General features: G+C 31.2%; 1 protein-coding gene across 4 annotated transcripts in view; it reads left to right on the plus strand.

Moving 5' to 3' along the window:
- rsh (Rap GTPase activating protein radish) overlaps positions 1 to 21,255 on the plus strand; it is a 263,202-nt gene that overhangs the window by 149,400 nt on the left and 92,547 nt on the right. For all 4 annotated transcript variants that reach the window (XM_089093289.1, XM_089093292.1, XM_089093290.1 and 1 more), the window contains 5 exons: positions 1,944 to 2,170; positions 7,193 to 7,373; positions 11,781 to 11,925; positions 15,731 to 15,870; positions 19,653 to 19,814. In XM_089093289.1, coding sequence (XP_088949415.1) covers positions 1,944 to 2,170; positions 7,193 to 7,373; positions 11,781 to 11,925; positions 15,731 to 15,870; positions 19,653 to 19,814 — 855 coding nt within the window. The remainder of the gene's footprint in view (positions 1 to 1,943; positions 2,171 to 7,192; positions 7,374 to 11,780; positions 11,926 to 15,730; positions 15,871 to 19,652; positions 19,815 to 21,255) is intronic.

Genomic DNA, 21,255 nt, shown 5'->3' on the forward strand with positions numbered 1-21,255 from the left:
ATAATAATTTATTTGTAATCCATTTTTAAACAAAACAAGCGGTGCAAATTACACTAAAAAGAAAAAAAAACAAATATGGAGACAGATAGACAACTAAAACCTTTATGTCAGACAAAAACACACGGATAATATTATGATTTAGGCCAAGGGACTCAAACACATGTCTTGTTAATTTAGCACTAAGCAGTTCAAACGATTGAATAATGGTGGTAGCACCACAGTTCTCAGTAATACGTCTAATACAATTTAAAGTCAGAAAGTACAGCAAAAATTTACAGTATCTAAACTTTGGATCTGGCACGAATCTATTTGTACCGAGTGCAAATTTGCATTAATTACAGGTCCAAGAAACGTTCTGTAGCCTACGGAAGGGGAGCGTATGTTTAAATCTTGGTCCCTCCATCACGGCTGCCATGAAACTGGGTGTCCTAAAAGGCTAAGGGTGTTAATTTGAAACTTCGGGGGATTTTGGGGAGTCTGCTGAACTAAATCAATAGACACTATGTGCACCCAGTTTAACGAAAAGCCTATCTGATAAATATCTTATGAATGGGTATTAAGTTGAAACTTTAAAGGTATGTTAAGGGGATGCTTTCATTTATTTGGTTTGATTAAAAAGAAGTTATTTTAGTAAAACCATGTCTTTCCCGTTAATAGTTTTTTTCATTGATTTTTTTTTCACTAAATTAAACATTGTTACGGCTCAAATGCATAGTTTTACTTATCGTTGCTAAAAAAAAAGGGTTTTAACTTACAAATGTAAGAGAGAATATAGTTTTTATCTTTGCTTTGTTAAAAGTAACTTTACTTTCCTTTGAAATATAGAAACTTAGCAAAAAGTGTGTTGCGATAATTTACTTTTTTCTGTAAAGTTGGTTGCTCTTTACCTTTTTCCATTTACACAAACGTGAAAGCCATCAATAGGGCAGTAGACCAAAGCCTAAAGTCCTAAATGGACCCGCAATGTTTAAGCCCTAAACATTTATGTCCATCATCGCATGAGTTGATGAATACAGGTCGTATTCATATTGTGCAGTAAAAGGCATTTATATGTACTCTTTGTTATTAGTGATGTTCAAGCTCTTTATATTCAAAATTTCATTGTTTAATTTTGATAAGCACTTCAAGATTTTGAATTTAATTTTGGCAATGACTTAAACCATTTAAATTCTTTTTTTTATCACATCTAAAATTTTGATGGGAGATATAATGGGAGAATTAGAGATATATGACTAGAGCATATATGCCATAGATTATGGTCATAATGAGAGAAACGTTTTGATGGCTAGGACACGTCTTGCAGATGAAGGATGACAGATTGTCAGAGATTGTTCTTTTCGGTCACTTTCCTTTTTCGGTCAAAAATTGTCCTTCCAAACAAAAAAACAGGTTGTCTCCGAACGGGATGGCAAAACATAATCAGGGAATATTTACAGTAAATTGGAACTTCTTGGGAGGAGGGGGGTCAAGAGGGGATATTTTTATACGTCAGGACGGAGAAGGAGCATGTGCAGCTGTGTTGGCCTCAAGTGGCTTGATGCTACAGTGAGTGGTTGTTAGCTGTAGCAGTAAGTAAATTTTGATCTTAAATTGATACGATTTTGTTTTACGACAACTATTTGGTGAAAAATTAAATAAGCATTACGTGCTTGGGCCGCTCCAAAATATAATTGAAATTAAATAAAAGTTCGAATAGGGATAAATCCTTTTATTAGATAGTGACAGCAACAATCACAAAACACCCTGGATATTTTTTATTTAGTATTTCTGCTGATGACGGTCACTGTGTATGTGACCAAAACATCCAGTATATTTTGTAATTGTTATTGTCACTGTCCAATAGAAGGATTTATCCCTGTTCGAACTTTCATTTATCGTCATTGAAAGGCAGTGTGGTCTTCGAAATTACCTAAAGATTGAGCTAATTGAAGTTGTTTGCACAGACAGAAAGTGAATCTCGATTAATGGATGAGCAAACACGAAAGAAAACGACTATTGAAGAGCAGTACGAGAAGATGGGATCCTTTGAGCTGACTTCAGTGGAGCAGGAAACTTATGAACGATATTTCTATGGAACAGAGCACTGGAATTATTTCACCAACGATGAAGACCTGGGACCAGTAGTTCTCAGCTTGAAGCAGGAGATCATTAATGGAAGGGATCAGTTCAGGTAGCTTGTTTTAAATTTTCACAAGAAATATTAAAGAAAAATATCGATATTTCTAATAAAAACGCCAAATTTTCTTCAAAATACAGGGAGGGGGATAATTTGCTCGCTCCAGATTTTTGTATCCCTCCCATAGATTTTGAAAAATACCATTTTTGGTATTTTCATTGAGAAAACTAAAAAAATAACCTGCCCACTCTCCTAGATTTTGATAAGTATACTTAGCCCTCCGATACATTTTTATGGATTGACACCCCTGTTTTCAGCTATATATTCAGATTTCAAAGCGTTATACTCTGTATGTACTATTAAACTTTCACCTTCCTAAAGACAATAATATGAAAAAAAAAACGAATTTACTTTAATGTAACTGTCTAGTTGAGCGTTCATTAAAATGGGATAAAAATACTAAAACAAAACTAAAACTTTTAATAAGACAATAGGCTTAAAAAATAAAATAAAAAAAATACAGATATTATAAAGGCAGAATGGTCCTCTTCAGATCCTGGAGACTTCGCCAACGGGGAAAAAGGAAGGAAAGAAAAAAATAGCTTAAACAAATTCCGTGCACAAATAGATGAGAAAGAAAACTCTATACAAAAAAAAAAAATAAAAAAGGAGAAAAATCGCAATTCATAAACTATGGTTATTGTTGTTAAACAAGTCCGATATGATAATTCACGCAACAAGAAAAAAGACATAGTTGCTAATGTATGCTATTGTGCACGCTTGAGTTGTCTTATGGTATGAGCAAAATGAAATAACCATTTTGTTTAAAGATCTTACTTATAACCTAGCTGAAATTTGTCAGAACCAAATATAGGTCCAAAGTATTTTAATATTACTATGTCTTTTTTGTGAATTTAAAAAGACATAGACCCTGTCTTATTAAAAATCTTGCCCGTTGTTCAGTATTTTCGTTTTATTTTGTTCATAAACAGAAAGGCAGTGTTGTCCGACAAGTTATTTACTAGTTGAACGTTTATTGGCTGTTTGTTTCGTTAGTTGTTGCATTTCGTTTTTAGCTTATTTTTACAGCAAGTGGGCTGCTCAGAATTTAACAATATCCCAAGATTCACTTGTAAAAGATCCTGAAAAAATCCTAAGATATCAAATAACAATAGTATATGTATCGTTTTTTTAATATAGTTTTTGAGGGTAATTTGATATACCTATATACCTTTCCCAAGAACTTAAGCTCCGGACTAAATCCTAAAATGTAAGAAAATATCCCAAAGAGTGGCAGCGGTGCTATATAATAAGTAAATCTTTCTTCCTTTGTTGTACCGGTTCTTTTGTTCACTTCTTTGTAACCAGTTATTTTGCTGAACGGGGGCACCAATTAAGGAGTGGAGCCATGGCTTCCCTAGGCTCCCCCTTAGATCTTGATGAATATCCATGTTGGGTATTTTATTGAAAAAAAAGAAAATTGCTCCTCCCTCCCTCCTGGATTTAAAAAATATATTTTAACCAGAACTCCCCTACACATGCCAGTGCTGTTTTGTCTATTGTACTAAAATAGAAAATTGGAAGGAAAATGCGATACAAAGTTTTTTCGGTTTGTAAGAAAAGTAGTTTTTTCTTTGAGCTAGGACTCTGTGTCGTAAAAAACGGAGTTCTATATCACATGGGTTTTACCAGGTACAGCTGACTGAACTCACACATTACTAGAAAGATATTAATTTAAAATTTGAAACAAAATGGTAACACCTATTTGACGGCCACCACAAGAAGTAAAAAACTTGCCCAAAGGGGTAGTAAAATCCACTAACAAGATAAAAACAAGATAACTAATCCAAACCAAATCACACACCCCATTTGTCACCATAAACCATATATTTCAACAAATTCCCCTAAAATATCATTAAAATCCTCCTCCGATGGTGTGTTCCTATTATCAATACCTACAAAAAAAAATTTAAAATCATGCTTCCAAAAAATGACCATAACTTGTAGATGTTGATCAAGCTGGTTCCAGCCTGTGATTACCCAGTGAAGCATAGAGAATTGGGCTCTAACAACAAAAAAGTGTAAATCTTTGCCGAGGGCCAACTGTCGTAGTCGTTGAATAAAGATCTTAAGTTTGTGAGACTATCACTGCATGTAAGGTGTATAGCTTGCTGCAGCTATACTATTAACTTAACAATTAACAAATTAACAACAAAAACAAAACAAAAGTGGGCTCTAACAACAAAATAAGTGTTAATCAAAAGAAGTGCAACAAGAGAAGTGCCGAGGGCCGACTGTCGTAGGCTTCAAATAAAGATTTAGAAATCATACTGGCTAAAAAAAAAAATCATTTCTTTTATTAACTCTTAAACAAAGTAATATGACCATAACTTGTAGATGTTGATCAAGCTGGTTCCAGCCTGTGATACCCATGTGAAGCATAGAGAATTGGGCTCTAACAACAAAAGAAGTGTTAATCAAAAGAAGTGCAAAAAAAGAAGTGCCAATGGCCGACTGTCGTAGTCGTGGAATAAAGATCTTAAGTTTGTGAAACTATCACTGCATGTAAGGTGTATAGGTTGTTGCAGCCTAAAAATTAACAAGAGTCCACAAGGACTATGTTATAAAAATATAGTCCACAAGCTAGCAGCATTCTTGCAAGCTCGTACGCATTCTGTACCGATACATAAGAAAATTAGCCATATTACCTGAATTAACTTGTGCTTATCGTGGTTGCAGCGGTAGCTGCAACCACGGCAGCTAGTAAGGAACTAACCACGGCCCATAGTAACCAAAAATAAAAAAACGTGTTCAAAAAAAAAACTGGCAAATTAGAAAAAATTGCCATTTATAGCTGATTCAGTAATGATAACTATTATCTAAATTGGTCTTATTAGTAAAAGATTATTTTTCAAACAAATTTATAAGAATTCCGAAACATAGCCCGAAACTGCTAGAAAATGGTGTCTAATCGAAGTAAAGAGTATACTATTGGAATCGCACTTAGTTACAGGAACCTTTTTACTTTACTATTTACCTTGTCTTTTACAATCTTATAATAAAACTTCAATATAAAGGACAATGATTTCCTCAATATCTGAAATGGAAATCCGTAGCTTATTTGAGCTGTGAAAGTCATTAAAGTAATTTTTCCATTTCTTTTTCTACTTCCCTCTTTGATTTATTTTTGATGAAAACTGCGTATTTTAACATTTTTTCTGAATCACGAACGAATTGGATAAATGAATATTGTTTCACAAATCTGATAATTATTCAAAAATCAATTCGGTTAATACGTTGCACCAGATTATTTTAATGTCCATCTGGACATAGTGCAAGCAAAGAGAAACAGATATTTACTTCTAAAAAATATGTCTCTCCAGAAATTGCATTTTCTCGTCAGTATTGCGAATATGAAAACATACGACAAAAATAAACCAATAGAAATCAAGGATATTTATCAACACGAAAGTCCAGAACACTTATCTCTCTTTTTTGTCTCTTTAATGCATGAAAACCGAACTCTCTTTTCCAGCTTTTCCCTCTAGGATAAGGTTTGAGGATTTCCATAACCACACCCTAATCTCTTTTGAGATAAATTGTAATGTTCATAATGTTTTATGTCTAGTGCATGCTATTAGGTTCTTTTGTAAACAAAAAATTAAGGGGGAGAGGAAGGGGGCAAGGTACAATTTCACCAAGACAGAAAAAAAAGGCAAATTTGATGATAGTTTTAGAATATACTCGCATATCTATTCCTTGACAAACTCATAGTGTAGTTTTGAATTATCAGCGCTGTTATGGGCAGTGCCATAAGATTATTTAAAGCCCTGATCAAAAGACCCCTCTCACCATCTGTGCAGATCTTGGATTAATTTTACCATTAATTTTCAAAATTATCATTTTTATTTTAAGAGGATTTTTGGAAGAAATTAATCAAGAACCGTAAAAAGTAATTACAATAATCAAAGTGGTACTGAACTAATTAAATGCAGTCAAATAAGATTAGAAAATTACTAAAGAAGAAACGCAATAAAACAATAGATACAAGGTATTCATTCAAAAGACAATGATTAAAATCGAAGCTGAATTTTAATTTAACATAAAGCATTATTAATTCCTTACTTTGTAAGTTTCTCGTAATTTATGTTTGATGGTCCCCTCAGTAGAAAAGCAGAGAAAGCACAGTGTTCTTACTTACTAATTTGGTTGGGAGAAAAAGGACATGACATATTCAGCACCTGAATCCTAGCTCTCTTTTTCGTTTGCAGAGATACCTGAATCGGTGGATGGAAAATAAAAGTTTAAAATTCAGAGCATTAGAGAGACCTTTTATTGTGATTTTGTATATTGGGGAATATTTCTTTTCGTGTATTTCTTTGCTCATTGGGGGCTTTAAGGCCATTTCAATTGATGCTATAGGAATGGTAAGAAATTAGCACTTTAGAAAGCTTATATCCAAACTGAGGAGAGCTTGAGAGCTTCTGTAGAGAGCTCTCAAGCTCTCTAAATTCATGTACACGATGATTAGGAGGTGCCGGTGCCATGCTGTGCTCTCCTTTCGAATCAATAGCTACGCGGTGTTTAACCTGTAACTGGGTATTGCGATCAATAACAAAAATTGAACAGTACTCTACTTTAACACTGGCCCGTGTTATTCATGTTATTCACCTTATTCATGTTATTGCCCAAAAATATAAGAACATTATACAGGAAACCTTTACAGTAATTTTGATTTGGTTTGACATTTAATAGATGCTACAAAAAATTATGTATTCTCAAAATTTACAAGACAATGTTTATATACTTTGTTTATTTTTCACGAGTATACTTATACACAAAGCAAGCATCTGATACACAGTGAGGTGAAAGTCTGTGCTTATGTGCGCAGTGAGATAACTGGGTACTGCAATCAATAAGAAAAATAGAACAGCACTCTGCTTTAACGCTCGCCCGTGTTATTCACGTTATTAACCAAAAATATAAGATTATTATACCCGTTATTCACCAAGGCAAGTTACTACACCAACGCCTTCATGAAAAGTTAAAAATTGAGCATCATTTGAACATTTCCAGGATACTAGTCCGAGGCATCAGCTACGCTGTTCATGGCCTAATACCAGCTTCCTGTGTTTTTGCTGATAGATACAACAGGGAAGAAGTTGTTCGATCTCTTGGAAATGAAATAAATTTACATCCACCTCTTAGGCTTGGACAGCTCCCAGATACTCCAGAAGAGCTTCTAAAATTAGATCAAGTAAGTTCAAATCCAAGAAAACTTGGAACAAGATAAATAAATACGAATAAAACCACTTAAAAGGGTTAAGCAATGATGAGTTTTTATTATTATTGTAATTTTTTCTTTTTTACTGCAATACAGACGAGAGTATTTTTGTTACTTTTATCAATTCTTAGTTTTAGGGAATGTGAGACTAGAATTTTCAGGGAGGGATCTTTTTCTAGTTTACCCACAAATTTTGTTCGTATTGTCAGATAGAATATTTCAAACTTATGCATCTATTCTTCCTTAGAGGAATATATGTCTTGTTTCATAGCAATAACATTAAAATTCGCTCAGGCCTATTTTTTTAAATCTCTTCCACAATCGTAAAATTTTTTAAATTGGCTCGAATTGTTTCAAATTCTGAAACTTGGCATTAGAGTTGTTGTTTTAAATCTCTTCCACAATCGTAAAAATTTTCAAATTTGCTCGAATTGTTTCAAATTCTGAAATTTGGCATTAGAGTTGTTGAGTTTCTATTTTTATGAATACAGAAAGCACATTTCATGTCTGAATTGGATAATGCTTTATTAAAATTGTTTATACCATGTGCATCCCTTCCATCTCTTTTTTTCCTTTTTGTCATACCAGGAGTGAGTCAGTAGAATGGAATATAGATTAACAAAAAATTTACAAAAACACGTGTCTGTTTTTATCATTTTTTTCTTTAGCTTTTTATTCTTTTCAGCTCTATTTTCTTTCTCTGGAACTAATGAGCTTGGCACCATTATGAAAAGAGGAAGGCGAATAAGATAAACAAGAGGACCTGGTTTTTCTGGGTAAATTCTGGCTAGTTTTTCTAGTTTTTCGACGCTTCAAAATCCTGATAATTGTGCGTTTTGAAGACTGTAGAATTTTCTCTGCGTTGAAATTACCCATAGAAAATACAATGTGCAACACGTTTAGTAGTAAAATTTGCGACCTTCCTTTTTAATGAAAAATAAATTGATTTCAATGCCTGCCTCTTAAACCTATGGAAACCATTTTCAAAGAGCTACTTGTAACGAACTGTAACGACTAGCTCTGCTCAATAGTAACCGAAATTCTAGAAAAATTAAATTCTAACTCTAACAGTATATACATTTAAAGAATAGGCATTTAATGCAAATTCCAAATATATAAGGCCATTTAGTTAACTCTACCCTTCAGAAGCTACGAGCCTGAGAAAATATGCCTGATTTTCGAAAAAGAGGGAAACACCCCCAAAAATTTAAGGAACCCTAATGAATCATCATTTGATGCACCGTCATTTGTTGCACCATCAAATTTAGCGTATCAGAGAACCCTACTGTAGAGATTTCAAGCTTATATCTGTAAAAATGTGGAATTTGGATTTTTTTTTGCCAGAAGACATATCAGGGGTGTATGTTTATTTGTTGTTTTTTCCCCGGGGGTAATCGTATGAAACCAGTGATCCTAAAAGATCATGAGATAGATCATTTGATCGAAAATCAAAAGTTCTACTTTCCTTCTTAAGTGACCAAAAAGATTGGAGGGCAAACAACCCCCCCCCTGCGATGTTTGTTTTTTCCGAAGACATTCGATCAAAATTTTAAGATAGCCGTTTGACTCAGAATAATTGAAAAGTCAAATAACTATGCGTTTTGGGATGATATGACCCCCTATAATCCCTGGGGAAAAGGCTGTAAGTTATGTAATTTGTCCAGTGTTCACACATAGTATTTGTTATTGTGAAATATACGATTTTTATTTTATTTTTATTTTTTTTTTGTGGGGGGGGGGGTATTTTCTGGAGGGAGGGATGTTGCGCGGTGAGAATTTTCCATGAAATGGAAAATTTTCTGGGGAGAAGGAATTTTCCAGGGTAAGTTTTACACGGGGGGAGGAGGGGATTTCCCTCTATGATTTAAAAAACGGTAAGAAATTAAAAACAAGTTTCATCAACTGAAAGTAAGAAGCAACATTTCAACTTAAAACGAATAAAAGTTATTCCGTTTAAAAATAATTAGCGCCTACCCCTTTCTCAAATCTCGCTTTTTACACAAAATGTCAAAAGACTTCTGTGTCACAATTCTGCAAGAAAAACTGCTCAAAGACAATGTGAATTGAATGTGTATGAGATGTATTTTAAAAAAAATCTTTAATACTAGCGTAAAGAGCGAGGGTTGAGGAAGGGGCAGCCCTCTTCATATACGGAATAATTTCTGCTTGTTTCAAGTTTTAACGCTGCTCCTTACTTTCTGTTGAAAAACATGATTTTATTTTGATTTTTAACAGAAGCTTATGTTTAACAAAAGCTAAAGCTTTAGCATAATCAAGAAAAACGCAATAACTGACAACCATGCCCTGATCATATTTAAACGGATGTATTCTGAAGCATTAATGACTGCATGAGTGGTGGAAAGGGGTTTCAGAATTAAGGGATCAGAAACTAGGCGTCACCAGAAAATTTTGAAGGAATCAAAATAGAAGATAATCTAATATTAAAACATTTTCCTAATACTTAAGAAAGGATTAGTACAATTAAATTGGTCTATGATGCTCAATTTGTAATAAATCACCATTTTTTTCGAGAGGTACAACCTTTGTGATTAAAAGTAATTGCACTAATGGGGAGGGGTGGCATTAGAGGCGGTTTAATGGGAGAGGACAGAGGGGGCAATTGCCCCGGGCGCAAAGATTTTTGTGGCGCAAAATTTCAAATAAATAGTCTAACGGTTATAATTATTTTGTAATTTTTGAAATTTCATCTTTATTGAAATCAAGTAGAGGGTGCAGTTGACAGTAAATATAAGCAAATTGAATCCGAAACTATCATGTTTCCCCCATTTTCATCAGTAATTCTTGAAAATAAAAGTAAGTAGACAAAATCTAAGCAATTTTAAATTGAATTTTAAGCAAAACGTAAGTAGACCAAATTAAAGAATTAGAAGCAATCATTTAGGACGAGATAATTAATAATTTTGCAAAGGATAAATAAGAAAAGTCAGATTTAAATAAATCAAAAATTTTACTAATAAATTCAACATCTGTTAATAAATGAAAATCCGGTTAAAATTTGGCCTGAAAAATTTTCGCAGTCAGGAAAAGGGGACACTAATCAACATTTTACCCCGGGCATGAGAGAGGCCAGAACTGCCACTGGATGGCATGTTAGTAAGGAAAACAAATTTTTGTTGGCGTGTTCAGTGACAAATGGAACAAAGCTTATCCGGTACATCTTAATAAGGGTATGTCTAGGTGAATAAATTGGGGCTGTCAGGTGTCTAAACAGGGAAGGTGGGGTTCGCGGGGTCGCGAACTTTGGGCATGGCTATGTCTGAATTGGTTTTGGTTATATTAATACCTAGTTTTGGCTTTTACTGAAGTTTTGTGCTTTTAGAGAGGATTTTTCGCTACAATATTATTTTGTGCTTTTAGGGAAATGGGGGTAAAATTTAATATTTTCTTTAATTTTAGAAAAAGCAGCTATGAACTTACAGCCAACCTTTGGACATGGATAATTCTTATAAGCAACTATTTAAGAAATTAGTAATAAATAAATTAGTAATAAAAAAAATCATCAGGAGATATTGTTAATAATGAATTAGCACTATTAAAATATACATAATAGCATTTAGAACCCACTTGTTATTTAATAATTAAAGTAAAATTTCCTAAAGAAAACTTCCTAAAGAAGGAATTTTTTTCTTTAAAATGTGGATGCTGTTTACGATTGATGTCTCTCTAAACTAGGAAAATATATAAGCAATGCCCTTATCCCCTTATATCCTTTTTTTTCTTTTCATTTTGGTCCACATTTAGTAGACCCATAGACCCCGACCCAAGACCCATGAACTTATAGTTATTCTCAGTAAAAGTGGTGATAGCTTTCAAAAACACCTGGCACCAATACCTTGTGGCATCTATCAGGCTCAAGCTATGCAAAAAGGATGGCCATCTTTTGACTATCTTACCAAAGCTGATCATAGCTGTTTGAAACTATGCAAAATCTTAAGACACCTTTTCTGAAGCAGAGTAGTGGCAATTAATCTTAATCTAAAAAATTGATGACTGATGATATCATTGGTGACTGATGACTGATAAAAAATTGACGACTGATGATATCAATCAGTCATCAATCAGTCAATCAGTCTAAAAGATTATCAAAAAATTGATAATCTTAATCTAAAAAAATTGATGACTGGTTATCAATCAGTCATCAATCAGTCAATCAGTCTAAAAATTATCAACAAATTGATAATCTTAATCGAAAAAAATATGTAATCTTGCTAGATGCGTGATTTTACCCCAAAATCTTGTTTGATACGTAAATGTTGTACTAATTGTTAGATACCACAAAAGCTTCTTCTTTTTCTTCTTTCATGAAGATTAAACACCCAGTAGTAAATATCTTTTTGTATTCAAATGTTTTATTTACAGGTATTTATTAAGTCAGAGTTGAAAGTAGGCGTTATTTATGTCAAAGATGGTCAATATACAGAAGAAGAAATACTTGACAACAATGAGCACAGTCCACAGTTTGAGGAGTTTATACACATACTTGGAGAAAAATGCAGACTTAAAGGTAATTTCTTCGACATCGTTTGTTTGATTTGCTTGTCCAAACAAAAATTATCGTTTAATTTAGATGTTTTGTAAACTATCAGTAGAGCCATCTTTACTTCAAAGGCACTGGATAAAATAAGTCCTTTTGAATTTAATGCATATGTTGAAGAAATGTGCGGCAGTATTGAAATATGCGAAAAAATATGCGGCAGCGGCAGTATCTCCAAATTATATTTGCAAATAATTTGGAGAACAATGTAGGTGTAAAGTGTATTAAATGATTATGAAATGATTTTGGAGATAACTTTGTTTGGTCTCCTAAGCAAAAGAAGAATTCTGGTTTCTATAAAAATTTGCTGCTTTCTAAAATATTAAAAGACTAAAATATCAGAATAGTCATCTCTGCTAAGCTTCTTTCCAGACCCACTATTTATATGTAAATTAATGTTTGTATTCAATTTTAAGAAAATTTGGGGGATTCTTGGAGATATTTTGTTGAAAAATATATGGTTCAATGTACGTAATTACTCGTGCACTATTTAATTGAATTTCTAAATCAAGGAAGAATTCTGGCTTTTGTGAAAACTTACTGCTTTTCAAATTATCAGTATTGCAAAAAATTAAAATGGACTGTGGCCACAGTCACTTGATTCACGGATTCACTAAAAGTCTGTTCAATTCAGTTTTGACAAGGTTTTAATTTTGGATTTAATTGGGGTTTTGAGAAAATGCAGGGGGGACGTTTGGAAATAATGTTGACAAAAATAGGCTTAAAGGCAATTATCCATTTCCAGTTTAATTCATTTGCTAAGCTAAAAACATGAATTCTGGCCTCTGCGGGAATTTGGTGCTTTCTAAAATATCAGCATAACATAGCATAGTATCAGTGGAGCCACCTATGCTAAAGTTTTACTGAGATCTCTGGTAAAAAAGAAGAAAAAGAAAAATAAAAACAAGAAAGGATGATACTCTCATTAAGAAAACTAGTTTCTCGAAACTTTTTTGATTTCCATAACCCATCTTCTTTCTCCTTAAAAAGTAGAAAATGTCGAGCGAAGAAAATAGACATGAAAACAGGGGTTTCAAAAAAGAATTATCAATGCTATAGGAAAAAAAACACGTTCGAACTATTTTTTTTTTAAATAACTTGATATATTCTCCACTTTTATTTTTGGTAAAAGACCTAATATTCGAAACACCTACCACTCCTAAGTTAGGTATAGGCCTTGAAGGAAGAATTACTTTTCTTAACTCGATTAATTAAATAAAAGCGCAGATGCCAATAGCCTCTTTTTTAGTCTCTCAATCCGTAAGTACAAGTAGACGTTTTTAATACTGGATACACCAGAAATATACATGTATTGAATCGTGTTCAATCTCATAAATATATTTATTATATATAATATTAATAACACTAATATAGATAGCTATGATTCTGCTTCAAGTGAAAGTGGGTATTCTTATTCATGGAGTGAGGTCCAGTAATAAATATATTTCAAAAGTATTTATACAGCTAAAAAGTTATATTTTTGATATATTCGTATTTAAGATAAATCGAAGCACCTTCCTCCATTCTCTTTGCAGGCTACGCACACGATCCATCGTAACTTATTGTTCATTCGGAATGGTAAATTTCGGCATAATGGTAATTAATGGTAAATTAATGCACAAGCTGCTCGTGGTGGTGAAAGACAAACTGCTTAAAGCGGACAAGTTGCTTTGAGTGCAAGTGATGCCACAATGCTAGGACATGTTATGAATTTTATTACCTTTTTCTGAATTTCAATTAAACTTAAACAACTTAGAGGCAGTTAGCTACGAATTGCGTATACTCAGCTTATATTCGTTATTGATAAATGTTTTAGTACTGCTTCTGTGAACTATCTGGCTCGCTGCCAATCTGCAGAGGTTATTGTTCTATGAATAAGATGTATTTTTTAATGCTGAAATTAATTCTATTTATATTAAACTTAATTGAAATTAAGAAAAAGTTAATAAGATTCATATTATATCCGAGCATTGTTGCATCATTTGCACTCTAAGCATCTTGTCCATGACCCATTAAGCAACTTGTCTTTGAGCATTATAAGCAACTTGTACGTGAGTAGTGAGTTTATATGGGGATATATTTAATTTACATAATGAAAAACCAGAATATGTAGAAAATAGAAATCAAAAATAGGAAAAAAATAAAATAAAAATAATTAGAAAAAACGAAACCAGAAAGAATAATAAATAGAAACTATAAGATAAGAATCGTTTTTATTTGGAAACTCCTATAAAAATCAGACGTGCGAAATTTTGTTGTCAAAATACAGTTCACTAAACAATAATGTCAAATCAATGCATATCCATTTTTTGATAAATAAACTACAAACTAAACAAAATAACACCATTAGTCAAAACCTCAACTTAAAAGGACAACAAAAATGTTAGAAACTCAATTTATTGTAAAATTGGACATACGTTTAGGTGGTAAAATGAGTTGTAAAATGGAAATGGGGTAAAATGAAAATGGGGTAGAAAAAATATAAAAGCGAAAAAAGGAGTTTGAACGACACCTAACCTCTCAAAATCTTGCTTTAACCTCCTTTAAACCTCCTTTGATCCCATTCGTAGGTTCTTTGAATTTTTGAGAAAAACGTTATAACATTTTTTTCGTGTTAAATAAGGATTATGAGCTAAATAAGGATGAACTGAATCTGGTTAAATAAGGGTCAGGGTTTTGAGTTAATTTCTGTTGATTTTCAATCAAATTATGTTGTTTTTTTGGTGAATTATGTGAACTTTGAGTTATTATTAAATTTATTTTGACAACTGAGCACATTTATGTTGATTTTCAATCAAATTATGTAGGTTTTTTGTTGAATTATGTGAATTTTGAGTTATTATTAAATTTATTTTGACAACTGAGCACTTTTCTGTTGATTTTCAATCAAATTATGTAGTTTTTTTTTAATTACGTGAACTTTGAGTTATTATTAAATTTATTTTGACAACTGAGTAAAGTTCTGTTGATTTTCAATCAAATTATGTGGGTGTTTTGTTGAATTATGTGAACTTTGAGCTAGTATTAAATTTGTTTTGACGACTGAGACCATTTCTGTTGATTTTCAATCACATTATGTAGTTTTTTTTAATTACGTGAACTTTGAGTTATTATTAAATGTATTTTTACAACTGGGTAAATTTCTGTTGATTTTCAATCAAATTAGGTGTTTTTTTTTGTAGAATTATGTGAACTTTGAGTTAGTATTAAATTTATTTTGACAACTGAGCACATTTCTGTTGATTTTCAATCAAATTATGTAATTTTTTAATTATGTGAACTTTGAATTATTATTAAATTTATTTTGACAACTGAGCAAAGGCTTATGCTTCCAGCTTCCAAAATTACAAAAAAGGACTTGCAGAACGCATATAAAATTGAGGTGGTCTACTTGAGGGGCTTACGCTTTTTTATGCAATTTCTAGGCTTTGTACTGGACTTTTCTTCCCTGGTATAAATATGGGATTTCCGTTGGCTAATTTGGAAATATGTAGACTTTTTGTACTGGTAATTGAGCTATTCTATGGTTTTATGACTCCAATAAAATTCTCTTTGTAATATTTTGCGTGTCAACGGACAAAGAACGCTCAATCAAGTTTTTTTTTTGCACAATTTACCTTTTGTAAAAAGGATTAGCAAAGAGGATTCAACTTTGACGACCCATTTTGTAGTTAAAAATCAGTGTCAACACCAAACTTTCATTAGAGATGTAAAAAAAAAGGTGTCAAAATAAACTGGCTAACCAATAGAAACTAAGAAAAAGCGTGTATTTCAGGCTTTGACAAGTACAAAGGAGGACTGGACACTGTTCATGACTTAACTGGACTATTTTCAGTGTATACAAATTGGCGAGGTATCGAAATCATGTTCCATGTATCAACTCTTCTGCCTTATGAAAAGAATGATCCTCAAAAGGTAAGCTGAAATTCCAGTTATATGTCTTACAGGAATTTTTTTACGTGCCAATTTTTAAAATATTCCTACTTCTAATTCAACTATTTGAACAGTTGTTCTAGGAGGGGCTAAAAAATGCTGATTGTTTTCAGATACAACCAAGTTAGAACATTTGGCACGTTTTTAGTCATCTAGGGACATGGAGGGAGCCATATTTTTTTGAATATATATATATATATATATATATATATATATATATATATATATATATATATATATATATATATATATATATATATATATATATATATATATATATATATATATATATATATATATATATATATATATATATATATATATATATATATATATATATATATATATATATATATATATATATATATATATATATATATGTGTGTGTGTATATATATATATATATATATATATATATATATATATATATATATATATATATATATATATATATATATATATATATATATATATATATATATATATATATATATATATATATATATATATATATATATATATATATATATATATATATATATATATATATATATATATATATATATATATATATATATATATATATATATATATATATATATATATATATATATATATATATATATATATATATATATATATATATATATATATATGTATATTTATATATTGAACGGGTTAGGGGCGCGCTCTCCGCCCCCCGATCAACGCCACTGGTAGTTAAACATGCATAATATTGGGAATAACAGAAGATTAAGCTCAATTCTTCAGTGTCAAATTAAATTGTTCAAATTAAATTATCAAATTAGGCGACCCAATTAAATCGAGTTTTAGCTGCTGCAGGATGCAACGACGTCATGTCCCTTAATTTGAAGTTTGATTGTCTGTAATGTATCATATTTGGTAGGAATGTATTGACCTTCTTTGCAATCGATGGAGATCAGCCTAAAAAGTAAGGGAGACTCATAAGAAATGAGTCTTGGGGGATATAACATTGTTTCGATAGCAATTAAAAACTACTACTGCCATTGGCACCAGTGGCGTGAATTCATAAAAATGTATAGGGTACTTTAATGTTTTTCCGATTTTTTTTACGATGTCATCGTAAAACGGCGTTGTTCAGTGAAAGTACCGAAAAATGGTATCTTTAAAAATTCAGGAGGTTGGGCGAAAAATCTAGAGAATCGCTGGTCAATGCAGCCCCCTCACCGCCTTTTTCCTCCAAATCGGGTCTCCTGACTGACACTGCTCTATTACTCAGCAAAGCTAGAAATCTTCAAAACAAGCCCTGTTCGAATTCAATAAAAAAAAAATTGCGATTAAATTGATTTTGTAATTAATTTTAACCTTTTATGTTTTTAGCTCTTACGTAAAATATACGCTAGTTTTGAAGAAACAAGGTGAAGGAAAATCAAGTTTCATTGATGAATTCGGTTAAATGGAACACACATAACGTTATATATATATAACCTATGGAAATTTCTGTTGATTTTCAATCAAATTATGTGGGTTTTTGTTGAATTATGTGAATTTTGGGTTACATAATTTTAACTCAAATATTGGTACATATTTGAAACTACTATATTTTTTTTTTTTTTTTATTGGGGAAAATCGAAAAATCTATTTTTTAATGAAAAAAGACCTACATATGCAGTTAAGCAGTTTTTATAGTAGTATGTACCAAATTAAAAAAAGAAAAATGGGGGAAAAATCAACAAAAGATAAGCTATAAACATGTCTCGCCAAGCTACTTAAGGAAGTGCAGCTTTCCCTTTAAGGTGTAATTATGTTTGCGTATCAACAGGCTGTTAGTGTTTGAATTTTTTCGGATAAAAACAAGCTGCCAAATTTAACTAATTGTTTGTGTTTATTTATTTTCACGGTTCAACATGTTAACTTCGACGTAAACGGGGTTATACCTTAAGAAATTCATCTTTTCTAAGAAACAACAAGAAAAATCTTAGATAATTGCAATTTTCAGATATAAAGAACCTGAGATGGATCCAGGAGGCGAAAATGTTTTCCTTTTAGTGTTCTTAATAATAAAAAAAAAATGTGTGAATAAAATCTCCTTATTAGGCCTTGTTATGTCTTTCGTTTGTCTCCTGCTTGGTGTAAGGCGAATGTAATAGGAAAAAATATGGGAAAATATATTTTATTTTTTATAAATAAAACATTTTTTATAAATATTTTTATTTTTTTAATATGGGAAAAATATTTTTATTTAGATCTGTAGGTTTTATTTTACTGGTTTTATTTATTATAGATTAACTTTATGGTTTAGCTGGGTATCGTAAGATGGCGTTGGTTTATTTATCTCAGACATAATCGGGAGTTTTTTCTCGTATTAGTTTTTCATACTCTGGGTTCGATTACTATTTTTTTATATATTTAGATTTTTATAGACATACTGACATGCATAGGACACTAGCCCTAGAGGTCTACAATATATGTAACTTCTAGTCCAATATTACAATTCTTTGCACATTTCGCTTTCTCTATAAATCTTCATTATATATATAAGTCTATATATATATATATATATATATATATATATATATATATATATATATATATATATATATATATATATATATATATATATATATATATATATATATATATATATATATATATATATATATATATATATATATATATATATATATATATATATTAAATATAAATCTATTTATTTTTATTTAGAGATTATTAAATATAAATCTATTTATTTTTATTTAGAGATTATTAAATATAAATCTATTTATTTTTATTTAGAGATCTTCAAATTTTTGAGTTGAAGTCAGTCACTCCTTCAAAAATGTTTCACTGAAGTTTTTCAGCAATTTATTTTTCCGTGTAGTTTAGAATTAAGAAATTTCAAGGAAAGGTCTTTCAGTTTAAGTATCGATCCCCTCAACCCTAAGTTCTACTTTAATGAACTGTAAATTACATCTGACTACTCAAGGAATCTTTAGTATTGTTTTAAGTGAATAAGGAGGATACTCTAGTAATTACAAAACCGATATAGACTATTTTTATCCATATTTTGAGCCATTTTTTGTAACCCGAAATCATTTATTGTGTTTTATTCATTTAATTTATTAATTTTTTCAGCTCCAGAGAAGGCGTCATATTTGCAACGACATTGAGTATGTTGTTTTCTTAGAATCGGTTTATTCAATCAATTAATTACTATTTCATTTAATTTAATTGTTTTCATTTCATTTGGTTTAAATACCTCATATCCTTTGTTATTTTGTTTTCATTTCACTTTTTTCAGTTCCAAAGAAAGCGTCATGAATGATATAGTTTGTGTTATCTTCTTGGAATTGGTTTATTTAATTAATTAATAAGTAGTTTATTTAATTTGATTGTTTTTATTTTATTCTGCTTAAATATCTTGTATCACTTCTTATTTTATATTCATTTCACTTTTTTCAGCTCCAAAGAACGCGTCATGTTGGTAATGACATTGTGTGTGTTGCTTCTTAGAATCGGTTTATTCAACTAATAATTACTAGTTCATTTAATTTAATTGTTTTCATTTCATTTGGTTTAAAAAGCTCCTATCATTTTTATTGTGTATTCATTTCACTTTTTTTCAGCTCCAAAGAAAGCGACATGTTGATAACGACATTGTGTGTGTTGTCTTCTTGGAATAAGATTCTACCATGATTTCTCCTTTTTGTATTTAATATCCTTTTCTGCACACATTCATTCATTCTGCACACATTATTTTATATTCATTTCACTTTTTTCAGCTCCAGAGAAAGCGTCATGTTGGCAACGACATTGTGTGTGTTGTCTTCTTGGAATCGGATTCTACCAAGTTTTCTCCTGCTTGTATTAAATCTCACTTTCTGCACACATTCATTCTCGTGAAAGTCTCTCCAAAATGTCGACTACGTCCAACTCGGTTTGAGGTAAATAATATATATAGGTTGGGGTAAAATTTATACTCATACAAGAATCTTCTCATTCCAATTATGATTGTATATATTCATATTTCTTACACAAAAATAATAATTAGTCTTGACTTCCAGTTACTTTGGAAATATTTTACTAAAATTATTTCATCCATCTTAGAGATTATCTAGCTATGATAGTGATAGTGATAGTGATATATTTAATTAAAAAAAAGTTTAACTACAAAAATCAATATGATTCACCCAAAACCAAACGGTTGACGTGGGGTTAAACAAGCAAAAAAATAAAAAAAAAAAAAAAAAAAAAATAATACATAAATTTAACATAATTCAAATACACTATAATAAAAAAGAAAGATAAAAAGAGAGAAAAGAAAAGAGAGAAAAAATAAATAAAGAATAATAATAAAAGAACAGGGACAGTAACTACATACCATATTCATGTTGTGGGGTCGCACTCACAAACCAACAAACAATTACAACTTAATTTAAATCAAATCAAATCAAGTCACCTCCAAAACAAACAAAACTAAAAATCATACTTACTTAATAATTTTTCTTTCAATTTTGCTTTAAAACCACTAAAATTTTCTAGTTTCTTCATATCATTATCCAAATTATTCCATAACTTTATACCCTTTATAACAAAAGAAAACATGGACCTGGCAGACACTATAGGTGGAGTATAATAATCATTTTTACCCCTAGTATTTTGGTTATGTATATTCCATCGGCTGTAAAACCAACCATTAAAGCACTCTGGCAGCTGCTTCATATTGTACCTATGCATAAATACTAATATATAAAAATGATGAAGACCCGCTGGTGGCGGTATCCTAAAATCCCTATAGACTTCTCGAACCGAATCTCTTTCTGATTTTCCTGATAATACTCTAATAGACTTGTTTTGGATAATTCGCACAGGACTAACAATTGAAGAAAATGTACCCGTGTATACAGAAGAACAGTACAAAATATAGGGATGGATTAACGAAAAATACAGAAGCCCAAGTATACTAGTTGGAAACATATATTTAAGTTTACGAATCATCCCCAAATTACGCGATAGAATCCGGGATAGAGTTTCAATATGGGATCGGAAACTGAGAGTCTCATCTATAATAATGCCCAGATACTTTACTGCCTTTTGACGAGCAATCATGCCATCTTCATATGCTGTATCCATGGATAATAATTCGATGTCCTCGAAAATATAAGAAAATTACTCTTAGAGGGGTTCACCTTTAGCTGATTCACTCTCAGCCATCTTGAAACCTCATTTAGCGATTCTCGTACACTCTCTAGGAGCAATCTCTCTGACTTTGCGATTACCACTAAAGAAGTATCATCAGCAAACATAGGCACTGTAGCCGCGCTATCCTTTTTGACGATCTCACTCATTCTTGTTTCCAGTTTACTAACAGACTGTGGAAGATCA

This window comes from Artemia sp. Qi Xiang Cuo, chromosome 8 (assembly GCF_049724085.1).
Source record: "Artemia sp. Qi Xiang Cuo chromosome 8, ASM4972408v1, whole genome shotgun sequence".
NCBI lineage: Eukaryota > Metazoa > Arthropoda > Branchiopoda > Anostraca > Artemiidae > Artemia > Artemia sp. Qi Xiang Cuo.